At 36.5% G+C, this 12,996-nt stretch overlaps 1 protein-coding gene across 5 annotated transcripts in view; it reads right to left on the bottom strand.

Moving 5' to 3' along the window:
- The window catches only part of ITCH (itchy E3 ubiquitin protein ligase), a 156,666-nt gene that overhangs the window by 56,492 nt on the left and 87,178 nt on the right, over positions 1–12,996 (bottom strand). For 4 of the 5 annotated variants that reach the window (XM_057502924.1, XM_036902522.2, XM_057502925.1 and 1 more), the window contains 3 exons: positions 11,677–11,801; positions 10,468–10,605; positions 717–762 (listed from right to left, as the gene is read on the bottom strand). In XM_057502924.1, coding sequence (XP_057358907.1) covers positions 717–762; positions 10,468–10,605; positions 11,677–11,801 — 309 coding nt within the window. Of the gene's footprint in view, positions 1–716; positions 763–2,222; positions 2,315–10,467; positions 10,606–11,676; positions 11,802–12,996 lie in introns of those variants that run through there. The other variant, XM_057502926.1, reaches the window with a different exon arrangement.

The following is a 12,996-nucleotide window of genomic DNA, read 5'->3' as shown; positions in this document are numbered from 1 at the left end:
AGTGCCAAATCTAGGCTAAGAGCAAAGAGCTGGTACAAATCTCTGCCTTTTCTAATGAAGTCCATAAGATACCACAACTATCTGTGACTTTCACATATACCTAAAGCTTACATGTAGTCCAGCTTTCCTAGAAAAGAAATCTATCAACCCAATGATGGCTCTGGGAGTATAAACTTCCTGCCTATAGGAAAGTGCCAGTATATCTACGTTCTATAAGCTGAAGGAAGTACTTGGGTATCCCTTGCCTACTCCAGAGAAGTGGGGTCAGATAAGCCAAGAGTTTTGAATCTTTCAAAAACATTTCCTTTCTTACTTTGCGCTCATAATTTTTTTCAACATCCCTTTTTGTGAACTAACAGGAAAACTGAATTTTTAATTATAAAAATAATATGTATGCAAACTTACTAGGATATAATAATTTCTTATAAAATATTACACACTTGCTTTCATGGAAATGAATTTTTTAGCACTTCTTTCAATGCTTAATAATATCTCATTTTTTTAAGGCAAGCTATCACTAAATTTGACATTAATCTTCCTTACATCACTGTAGACCTTAAGTTGTTTTTAATTCAAGTATCACTGATATACAGTACTATACTGGTTTCATTCATTTATTCTTATATCAATCTGAACTTGAAGTTTTGACTAAAATGAGTAGTCATTCTCTCTGATCTCTTTCTGCATTCTGTGGTAAGCAATAAGTGAACACTTACCTTGTTTCATCCATGGGTCTGGAACCATCATCATTCTGTGAAGCACCTTTAACATAAAAAAAATTTAGACAGAAAATTACTCTCAAAATGTGGTTTTCACCTTTTTCCTAAACATGCTATGTGAGCAAAGTCCTTTTCTAAATTAAATCTTTCTAGTAAAGAACATACTAGAACTTAAATTTCATTATGGCATTTAAAGGAAAATGTGGTAAATGTACATGTGACTGAAATAAGTTTTAACAAAATTTTGTAAAAATACTTATCATAATGTGTAAAAAATGTTAATTAGTCAAGGTATTATTACCGTTCTGCTTCTGCTTTTTTTTGAAATGTTTGATTCGAATTCAAATCTAGGACTTTTACATTTCAAATAGCTCACAAAAAGTCTGATCCAGCAGGATAATGAATAAAATAGATTCTGAAAACAGAAAACCCAGCAACATCTCTCTGGAAAACAGGTCTAAAAAAACTGCTACAGATTTTAGGGGATTAAAGATGGTGGTATGAGAGGTGAGATAGAGGACTTCTCCAAAAACTACATCTACTACAAATATATAGTTAATACAACTAATCCTAAAAGAGCAACAGGAAAGAAGGCTGCACCAGACTGCATACACCTGGAGAACACAGCAGACCTCAAGAAACAGAGTAACATACAAAAGCCTTGATATGGTGGGACCCAAGCCCTTCCCACACCCCAGCACATCTGTGGGAGGAAGAGAAATGGAGCGGGGAGGGGGTGGAAGCCTAGGACTGCTGAATACCCAGCCCTGGAGATCTGCTTTCACAGCAGAAACCTACAATGCATGGTGCTATGGAATTGGGGTTGGAAAGCTAAGACAGGCGGAATACTTGGAGAAACTGAGATTCCAGCAATTTGTGGAGGACAGGGATCCACATCCAGCTACTCTGGGACAAAGGAAAGGTGGGTGGTCTGAGAGGCTTCCTAATGGCAAGAGGGCTGCTGAAGAAGCAGTGATTGCATGGAGCTTGCAACTTGGGAGAAGAGACAGATTGACAAGGTTGTCTGGGAGCACTCTCCCCAGCAAGTTGGGAACTTTCAGAAGCTTGAGGGCTCCATCACCCCAGGTGGCTACATAGCTCCAAGGGCCCCCACTGTGATACACAGCAGGCTGCACCTTTCTCCTGGCCTGACAGCTCGCAAACCGGCAGTCCCTGCCCTGGGGTCAGGAGAGCCAGGTGGAGGCCCCATCTACGGCACTGACAAACGCAAAAAAACAGAGGGTTGCACCTGTGTGCTCGGCTCACTGGTCTGACAGTGGAGACAGGCACTGCAGCCAGGAAGCAGGAAACACTTCTTTCCTCACCCCAGGTACCAGCACCGCTCCCCTGCGACCCCCAACATCACTCCAGGGGCTAAGCAGCACCAAAGACGAGAGTGTCTGGGTACTAGACGGCGCCACATACAAATATGAAATGTCAAAGGAACCTTCAAACCGAAATCTCACAAACACCAGAAAAAGGCCCAACTGAAACTGAACTCACCAATCGTCCTGAAAGAGAGTTGAAAAATAAAAATCACAAAAATGCTCATGGAGGTACAGAAAAATATTCAAGAACTCAGGGATGAATTTAGGATGAAGATTCAATCATTAAGAAATTCCATATCTGAAACAAAACATACAATGGACAGATTTAAAAGCAGATTAGATGTAGTAGAAGAGACGGTAAATGGAACAGAAATTAGAGAAGAGGAATACAAAGAAGCTGAGGCACAGACAGAAAAAAGGATCTCTAGGAATGAAAGAATATTGACAGAACTGTGTGACCAATCCAAACAGAATATTCACATTATAGGGGTACCAGAAGAAGAGAGGGAAAAAGGGATAGAAAGTGTCCTTAAGGAGGTAATTGCTGAAAACTTCCCCAATCTGGGGAAGGAGATAGTCTCTCAGGCCATGGAAGTACACAGATCTCCCAACACAAGGGATCCAAGAAAGACAACACCAAGACATACAATAATTAGAATGGCAAAGATCAAGGATAAGGACAGACTTTTAAAAGCAGCTAGAGAGAGAAATAAGATCACATACAAAGGAAAACCTACCAGTCTATCATCAGACTTCTCAACAGAAACCTTAAAGGTCAGAAGGGAGTGGCATGATATTATTAAATGCAAACAAACAGAAGGGACTGAAGCAGGAATAATCTACCCGGCAAGATTATCACTTAAATCTGAAGGAGGGATTAAACAATTTTCAGATAAGGAAAAGCTGAGAGAATTTACTTCCCACAAACCACCTCTACACTGTATTTTGGAGGGACTGCTACAGATGGAAGTGTTCCTAAGGCTAAATAGCTGTTACCATGGGAAATAAAACCACAGTAAAGAAAGTACAACAATTACTTACTAAGCAGATGTAAAATCAAATCAACTACCCACAGTCAGTCAAGGGTTAGAAAGAGTACTGAATATGTATCACACCTAATACAGAAAGAATGGAGGAGGAAAAACAAGAACCTTTAGGTTGTGTTTGTAACAGCATACTGAGTGAGTTAAATTACACTGTTAGATAGTAAGGGAATTATCCTTAAACCTTTGGTAACCATGAATCTAAAGCCTGCAAAGATAGTGAGCATACACCGATCGATAATCATCCTAAATGTAAATGGTCGGAATGCACCAATCAAAAAACAGAGTCACTGAATGGATTAAAAAAAACCAAGACCCATCTACACGCTGCCTACAAAAGACTCATTTCAAACCCAAAGACATACACAGACTGAAAGTAAAGGGATGGAAAAACATATTTCATACAACTAATAGGGGAAAAAAAGCAGGAGTTGCAGTACTTACATCAGACAAAATAGACTACAAAACAAAGAAAGTCACAAGAGACAAAGAAGGACATTACATAATGATGAAGGGGTTGGTCCAACAAGAGGATATAACTATTATAAATCTCTATGCAGAGGTCTCTTGTCCCCTCCTGGCATGAACCAGGAGCTCTGTCCTTTCGAATTATCTCTAATAAAAGTCTCTGCCTTACTCTTCTAAAAAAAAAAATCTATGCACACAAAACAGGATCACTTACATATATTAAAGAAATACTAACAGAATTAAAGAGGGAAATAGAATGCAATACATTCATTTTAGGGGACTATAACACACCACTCACTCTAAAGGACAGATCAACCAGACAGAAAATAAGTAAGGAGACAGAGGCACTGAATGACACATTAGAACAGATGGACCTAACGGAAATCTACAGAACACCCCATCCAAAAACAACAGTATACACATTCTTCTCAAGTGAACATGGAACATTTTCAAGAATAGATCATATACAAGGCCAGAAAAAGAACCTTAGTAAATTCAAAAAGACTGAAATTGCACCAACCAGCTTAGCAGACCACAAAGATATAAAACTAGAAGTAAATTACACAAAGAAAGCAACAAAGCCCACAAACACATGGAGGCTTATTAAAATGCTCCTAAATAATCAATGGATCAATGACCAAATAAAAACAGAGATCAAGCACTATATGGAGACAAATGACAACAATAATTCAACACTGCAATATCTGTGGGATGCAACAACAGCCGTGCTAAGAGGGCAGTATACTGCAATACAGATGTACCTCAGGAAAGAAGAACAATCCCAAATGAACAGTCCAAACTCACAATTAACGAACCTAGAAAAAGAACAACAAATGAGGCCCAAAGTCAGTAGAAGGAGGGACATAATAAAGATTAGAGCAGAAATAAATAAAACTGAGAAGAATAAAATAATAGAAATAATCAATGAAAGCAGGAGCTGGTTCTTCAAGAAAATAAACAAAATAGATCAACTCCTAGCCATATTTATCAAGAAAAAAAGAGAGTGTACACACATAAACAGATTCACAAATGAGAAAGGAAAAATCACTATGGACACCACAGAGATACAAAGAATTATTACAGAATACTATGAAAAAATTATATGCCAACTTCCTGGATAACCTAGAAGAAACAGACTTTCTAGAAAAATACAACCATCCAAGGCTGACCCAGGAAGAAACAGAAAATCTGAACAGACCAATTTACCAGCAAGGAAATTAATTGAATTGGCAATCATAAAACTACCAAAGAACAAAACCCCTGCCACATGGTTTTACTGCTGCATTTTATAAAACATTTAGTGAAGACCTAATACCCATCCTCCTTAAAGTTTTCCAAAAAGTATAAGAGGAGGAATACTCCCAAACTCATTCTACGAGGCCAGCATCACTCTAATAACAAAACCAGGCAAAGACACCACACACACACAAAAAAAATTACACACCACTATCCCTGATAAACATAGATACAAAAATACTCAACAAAATATTAGCAGACCGAATTAAAAAATACATCAAAAAGATCATCCATCATGATGAAGTGGTATTTATTCCAGGGATGCAAGGATGGTATAACATTAGAAAATCCATCAACATCATCCACCACATCAACAAAACAAAGGACAAAAACCACATGATCATCTCCATAGATGCTAAAAAAGCATTCAACAAAATTCAACATCCATTCATGATAAAAACTCTCAACAAAATGGGTACAGAGGGCAATTACTTCAACATAATAAAGGCCACAGATGACAAAACCACAGCCAACATCATACTTAACAGTGAGAAGCTGAAAGCTTCTCCTCTAAGATGCGGAACAAGACATGCATGCCCACTCTCCCTGCTTTTATTCAGCATAGTTCTGGAGGTCCTAGCCATGGCAATCAGACCACAACAAAGAAATAAAAGGCATCCAGAATGGTAAGGAAGAAGTCAAACTGTCACTGTTTGCAGATGACATATTGTACATAAAAAACCCTAAAGAATCAACTCCAAAACTATAAGATCTAATATATCTGAATTCATCAAAGTTGCCAGATACAAAATTAATACACAGAAATCTGTTGCATTCCTCCTATACACTAACAATGAACTAGCAGAAAGAGAAATCAGGGAAACAATTCCATTCAGAATTGCATCAAAAAGAATAAAATACCTAGGAATAAACCTAACCAAGTGAAAGACCTTATACCAAGAAAACTACAATACAAGAAACTCCTAAGAGAAATTAAAGAGGATACTAATAAATGGAAATTCATCCCATGCTCTTGGCTAAGAAGAATATTGTTAAAATGGCCATCCTGCCTAAAGCAATCAACAGATTTAATGCAAACCCCTGTCAAAATACTGACAGTATTCTTCAATGAACCACAACAAATAGTTCTAAAATTCACATGGAACCACAAAAAACTCCGAATAGCCAAAACAATCATGAGAAGGAAGAATAAAGCAGGGGGAATCTCGTTTCCCAACTTCAAGCTCTACTACAAAGTCACAGTAATCAAGACAATTTGGTACTGGCACAAGAACAGACCCACAGACCAGTGGAACAGAATAGAGACTCCAAACATTAACCCAAACATATATGGTCAATTAATACACAATAAAGGAGCCATGGACATACAATGGAGAAATGACAGTCTCTTCAACAGATGGTGCTGCTAAAACGGGACAGCTACATGTAAGATAAGGAAACTGGATTACTGTCTAACTCCATACACAAAAGTAAACTCGAAATGCATCAAAGACCTGAATGTAAGTCATGAAACCATAAAACTCTTAGAAGAAAATATAGGCAAAAATCTCTTGAATATAAATATGAGCAATTTCTCCATGAATATATCTCCACGACAAGGGAAACAAAAGCAAAAATGAACAAGTGGGACTATGTCAAACTAAAAAGCTTCTGTACAGCAAAGGACACCATCAGTAGAACAAAAAGACATCCTACAGTATGGGAGAATATATTCATAAATGACAGATCTGATAAAGGGTTGACATCCAAAATATACAAAGAGCTCATACACCTCAACAAACAAAAAGCAAATAAGCCAATTAAAAAATGGGCAGAGGATCTTAACAGACACTTTTCCAAAGAATAAATTCAGATGGTCAACAGGCACATGAAAAGGTACTCCACATCGCTACTCATCAGAGAAATGCAAATTAAAACCACAATGAGGTATCACCTCACACCAGTTAGGATGGCCAACATCCAAATGACAAACAACAACAAATGTTGGCAAGGATGTGGGGAAAGGGGAGCACTACTACACTGGTGGCGGGAATGTAAACTAGTTCAACCTTTGCGGAAAGCAGTATGGAGGTTCCTCAAAAACTCAAAACAGTAATAACATTTGACACAGGAATTCCACTCCTAGAAATTTACCCTAAGAATGCAGCAGCCCAGTTTCAAAAAGACACATGATATGCACCCCTATTTTTATCGCAGCACTATTTACAATAGCCAAGAAATGGAAGCAACCTAAGTGTCCATCAGTAGATGAATGGGTAAGGAATATGTACATATGCACAGTGAAATACTATTCAGCCACAAGAAACAAACAAATCCTAGCATTTGCAGCAACATGGATGGAGCTAGAGGGTATTATGCTCAGTGAAATAAGTCAGGCAGAGAAAGACCAATACCAAATGATCTTCCTCATTTGTGGAATGAAATGAAAGGAACAACAAAGGAAACTAAATGAAGAAAATAGTAGCAGACTCACAGACTCTAAGAACAGACTAGCGGTTACCAAAGGGGAGGGTGGGGGAGGGAGGGAGAAGGGGATTGAGGGGCACATGATTAGTGCACATGTTGTGTGTGGGGTCACATGGAAGACAGTGCAGCACACAGAAGACAAGTAGGGACTCTGTGGAATCTTACTACACTGATGGACAGTGACTGTAATGGGGTATGGAGTGTGACTCAATAGTAAGGGTGAATGTAGTCACCATTGTTGAAAACCTTTGGATTGTGTATCAGTGACACATTAATGAAAAAGGGGGATGGTGGTGAGAGTGATGAGGTCTCTGGACCTGAAGGGCCATTGTTTTACTCCAGGTCAGCCTAAGTAGGGCCATGACAGAGGAAGCACAAGTGGCAGAGAGGCCTGGGGAAAGAGGATAAAGGGTGTTTTAGGCAAAGGGGATAGCATGTGTCAAGCCAGGGGGCAGAATATAGTGGGACATATTTGAGGAACAGAAAGTAGTGCAGTGGGTGGAGAGGGAAGAGGCTCCAGCACTGGCTGGAGGGAGGAGAGGGCAGATCCTGAAGGGCCTTGAAGGCTGTCATGAGAAGTGTTGTCTTTATTTCAGGGCACTGGGGCATCAGGGGAGGGAGCTGAGCAGAGGGCAGTTCAATATAACTGCAGATTCTACTCCTAGGAATTTACCCAAAGAAAACAAAATCTCTGATTTGAAAAGACATATGCACCCCTATGTTTATCGGTGCACTATTTACGATAGCCAAGATATGGAAACAACCTAAGTGTTCACCAACAGAGAATGTATAAAGATGTGGTACATATACACAATGGAATATTATTCAGCCATAAAAAGAAAAGAAGTCTTCCCATTTGCAACAACATGGATGATCTAGAGGATATTATGCTCAGTGAAATAAGCCAGGCAGAGAAAGACAAATACAAAATTATTTCACTTATTTGTGAAATATAAAAACAACGCAAAATAGAAGGAACGAAAGAGCAGTAGACTCATAGACACTGAGAAGACACTAGTGGTTACCAAGGGGGAAGAGTTAGGGCAGGTCTAAGAGAGAGTGAAGAGGATAAAGGGGAACAATAATTCACAATTACTATATAAATTGGTCTCAGGGATGGTAGCACAGCATGGAGAATACAGTCAGTGATTCTGTAACATTATTTCTAAGAAGTTGACAGATAGTTACTGTACTAGAGTGGGTGAGGATTTAATAATATGGACAACTTGTGAATCACTGTATTATATATTTGAAATCAACATAGGATTGTGTATCAATGATACTTCAATTAAAAAAAGAATATATATCTCAGTATACCTGAACCTAATAAAATATTATACACCAAAAGAAAAAAAAAAGGCAACCTCCCTCCCCCAGTTAATTCTTATCCAAAGAAACAATGCCCAGGTACTGGATATTCAATTTTATTGCTAAACTAATTTTCATTTCTGGTTTGCAGTTCAGTTATAGAAATGGAACCAATTGAAGAATGAAGTGGTGCAGTTCCCACCACACATGCTTGCAGGCTGAACTGGGTTTTGTTTGTTTGCTTACAACTCATAATTTGATCTGATTTAAAGGTCCTATGTTTTAAGTATGAAACCAACAGCATACTGGAAAATAAGCAACAAATTATGTGTGGTTCAATCTTGACTCTGCATTACTGGTTGGTGTGGTATTGGACATACTACCTAACCTCTCATGGCCTCACTTTCCTTACAGGAAAAATGCAGGTAATGCCTTATAAAGTTTTGATGGTTAAATGAGTATATATGTAAACAGAGCAACATAGTGCCTGGCACATGATAAGCATTCCAAAAATGGTAGCTATTGTACCTGGTAATTCGAACTCTAAAATTCACTGTTACTTCCCAGTTAAAACCTTTCTTTACTTCAAAAACTGAGGTTAAATTCTGTCAATTATTTTCTTACTTGAGCAAAAAAAACTGATGACACAGATATGTCTGCTTCTGCACGAAATTAACAGTAGTCATTAAGAATAAATATGCAGTTTAGATTCTCCTCTGAAATATGAAGCCAGACACACTTTTTGTTAATTATTAAGTATTCTGCATTAGTAATTGCTTCAATTTGTAGGAAGAAAAATGTAGGAAGCTATAAATACTGGGTTTAGAGCAGTTTAACAATGTAATTTAACTCCACTTTATAGAAAAACATATTATAGAGTTCTTATGAAGAGCAGTTAGAGTGAATGTGTCAATTGTGAAGCATTATGACCATTTCAGGAATTTCCCTCTACCCTCATTAACCCTAAATAACCAATATGGAAAACATACCAAGACTATTTTGAAGGTCCTGCTATTTAAAAAGGTGCTGAATTAAAGAGGAAGTAGGAAGTGTTCCAAGTACAAACAGAAGACTAGCACCTGACAAAATGTTTCATAATGCAGTTTCTAAGTAAACAAAAATATCTTTGTCAGACTAATCAAGGAAACCATCTGTTCTTTGTCTTGCAGCCTCTAAAATCTGTTTCAAGTGAAAATCACTTAGCACACTGGTAAATGATGGAAATACCTAAAGGGAATCCACTGAGAAGTAATTTTATGAAGCATGCTAGCTGTCCAGGCACTAATTCAAGTGCTATCAAACTTCTTTTAATCACAGCTCATGTATCTTTAACAAAGGCTAGCAAATCATAAACTGTAAGATAGAGTAGCATACATACAAGTTGCCTCTGTCCTTATAACACAAAGACACCTCTAAGTGTAGCCTGTATTTGCAACATATACCAAAACGAATGGCAAACGGTTTTCATCTTGTACTGGCTGACTGGTACAGTACTAAGGAAGATTTTGAGTCAAATTTAAACTTAACTACACACTAAGGACAATAAACTAGGTCTGCTATTGGCACTGGAGGTGGTATGGTATAATATATGCCATATCAACCGCCATCACTGGTCTACAGAATAAATGTAAATCAACTAATTTGTTACTCAAAGAGTCAACGTGATTCAACTATTCAGCTAGCTTTTCAACTTACAGAAAAATATTTTATTCATAGAAACAATGTACTGAAAATGTTTAAAATAATCAATGTCTTTTTGTAAAAAGGAAATAAAGCAGTATCTTTACTGTGAAAAAGAATAGCAATAATTACATACAGCATACTACAGTGGCTAATATAAGAATCATTAAAGATCCTACACAAAAAGTGATGACTTACTTTCTGAACAGGTAGTTTCACCATTGGTAACAACTTCAGACTCTAATTGTAGCCCATCAAGACAAATTGACAAGTCTCCTATTGTCTCTGTTGGCTCTTTGTCACCTACAAGCTGTAAAGTCACTACTACTTCTTCAACTAAAAGAGAATAAATTACAAACAAAAGTCACTTTTTTAAAGTCATCTAAACTGTTAAAAACAATGTCAGAAACAATTTCCGGCCAATTGACCCCCAAGGGTTCAGGCCTTTTGACCCCAAAACATTTAAATGGAACAAAACTTGTTAATGTTAATATCTATAATGGAAAATACTGAAGTCAATCATTTCATTTATTATACTCATTCCATTCTTGTATAAAATAAACCAGCAGGACAACCAAGATCATTCAGCAATATATGCCAGAATTATATACAGTTTAAGAATAAAACATGGTTTCAAAACAGACTATATCTCACAATACAGGTTGGTCACAGGGATAAGTAGTACAGCACGGAGAATACAGTTAATGATTCTGTAACATCTTACTATGCTGATGGATGGTGACCACACTGGAGGGGGTAAGGACTTGATAATATGGGTAAATGTTGAAACACTATGTTTTTTATTTGAAAGCAATGTAAAATTGTCTATCAATGATACTTTAATTTAAAAAAAAAAGAATGAATTATATCTCCTAAGTTCTAAAATGAGAAATAAATTTCTTAGAAGTAATGTTTTAGATAGTCAAAGGATGGAAAAATACCTATGTTTTAAAGTCATGGTATTTTAATCAAAACAAGCATGTTTCAAGTTTTTATTCATCTATAGTATGTGTATATATACATATAAAACCACAACCATCTAAAATGAGGAAATTTTAAAAGCAAGCATTTGTAAAGAAAACCTACCAAAGTATCAACCATATTTGTATCTCTGAGGTAGTTACATTTTTCCTTTATCTCTGCTTTGTATCCTTTCCATAATTGAGTATATAGTACTTTAATAAAATGCATTTACTAGTATTTATTAAAAATAACTGGAACTGAAATGAATGGCCAAACCAAGGTTACTCAGAATAATTTAAATAGTTCAAAAGTCTTCTCCCTGCTAATATTATAATCAGGTAAACTTAGAAACTAATAGTGAACATAATCATTTTTGCATGTTTGGCATATGAATTTCCTGCAGAAGAAACAAACATCTAAGCACAATTTCTATTAAATACATACGTTTCATATTGTTTGACTTTAATGTCTCATAGATATCCAATTCAGCAGTTCCCAGCAAAACATCAGATTTCAATGTCTGGTGACTCCACACACGAAAATGTAATTTACTCACAGGGGTGACGATACTAAAAGTGAAGAAAGGTGAAAAATAAATTATTTTCACTAAATATCACAATGGGATCCTAAATAAATTAAAATAAAGTTGTAATGTCTAAAATTTTCTCACTATACCCCTTATAGCTTACTGTATAACCAATATTGCCTACATTCTGTAACCTTATGAAAAAAGAGTATCTGAATGCTACATGCATAGTCATTTTCACTTGTGGTTGAACTACTGGGACAACTTCATGCATATATGATTAACCAAAGTAAAACTGCTTATCATGTTACAAGCTGTTGGAAAACTACCTTTACTTAGGCAATATAAAAGAGTGAATTTATAAATTAACTCCTTACTTTATACTGACCTTGAGGTTATTTCATTTAATCTTCACAGTAACCCTATTTGACAGGAATTACTAACCCCATCTTCAGATATATAAATAATATTCAGAGATGTTAAGGAAATTGCCCAACATCACACAGCCAGTGGCAGACTGTAATCTGAACAAAGGCTTGTCATTAAAATTTGTGTTAAAAAGTTCCTCAGCCAGCTGATTTGAGGTTATTATTAAATACCTTAAGTTTCACATTGCCAGAGACAGAAATGTTTAGGAAAACTGTCAGATATAGGCTGACTCATATCCTGCCAATAAAGAATGCTATCTATAATGGTCATTTCCAAAACAAACTTTGGGAATTTAAATTTGCAATAAACAATATGCAAACTATTTCAGAGTCAACAATTAGAAAAACAAAAACACTACAGAATCTACCATAGGATGGTTCAGTGCTATAAAAAAAGATTCTAGAAGTATTTGAATATACCTCATTCTCTAAAACGTGATGAAATTTTGGGAGACTAATAAACTCTTTCCTCCTTAGAAGTCTACCAATACCCATTACTCCATCATATATCAACCACCATTTTAACAAGTAACAGGTAAACTAAATAATTTTCATCTTAACATTGCCTCTTTTTTAGAGGGAGGGGATTACAATGTATTCATTCTCTTCAAAATTCTCACATGTTATACTGAACATACAGTTATATATTAAGAAAACAATTCTCTAAAATCTTCTGCATCCATGGATGTTTTATTGCCCTTTTCTAGCTTGGATTAACACATAGTCTACAGGCACACACCTGATCATCTACATTTGCTCTCTTACAACACTAAACTATGTTTTCTACCTTTATCTTGCATCTACCTACCA

This window comes from Manis pentadactyla, chromosome 5 (assembly GCF_030020395.1).
Source record: "Manis pentadactyla isolate mManPen7 chromosome 5, mManPen7.hap1, whole genome shotgun sequence".
NCBI classification, from domain to species: Eukaryota; Metazoa; Chordata; class Mammalia; order Pholidota; family Manidae; genus Manis; species Manis pentadactyla.
Note: the sequence above shows the minus strand (reverse complement) of the source record. Positions and strands in the feature narration are given on the sequence as shown.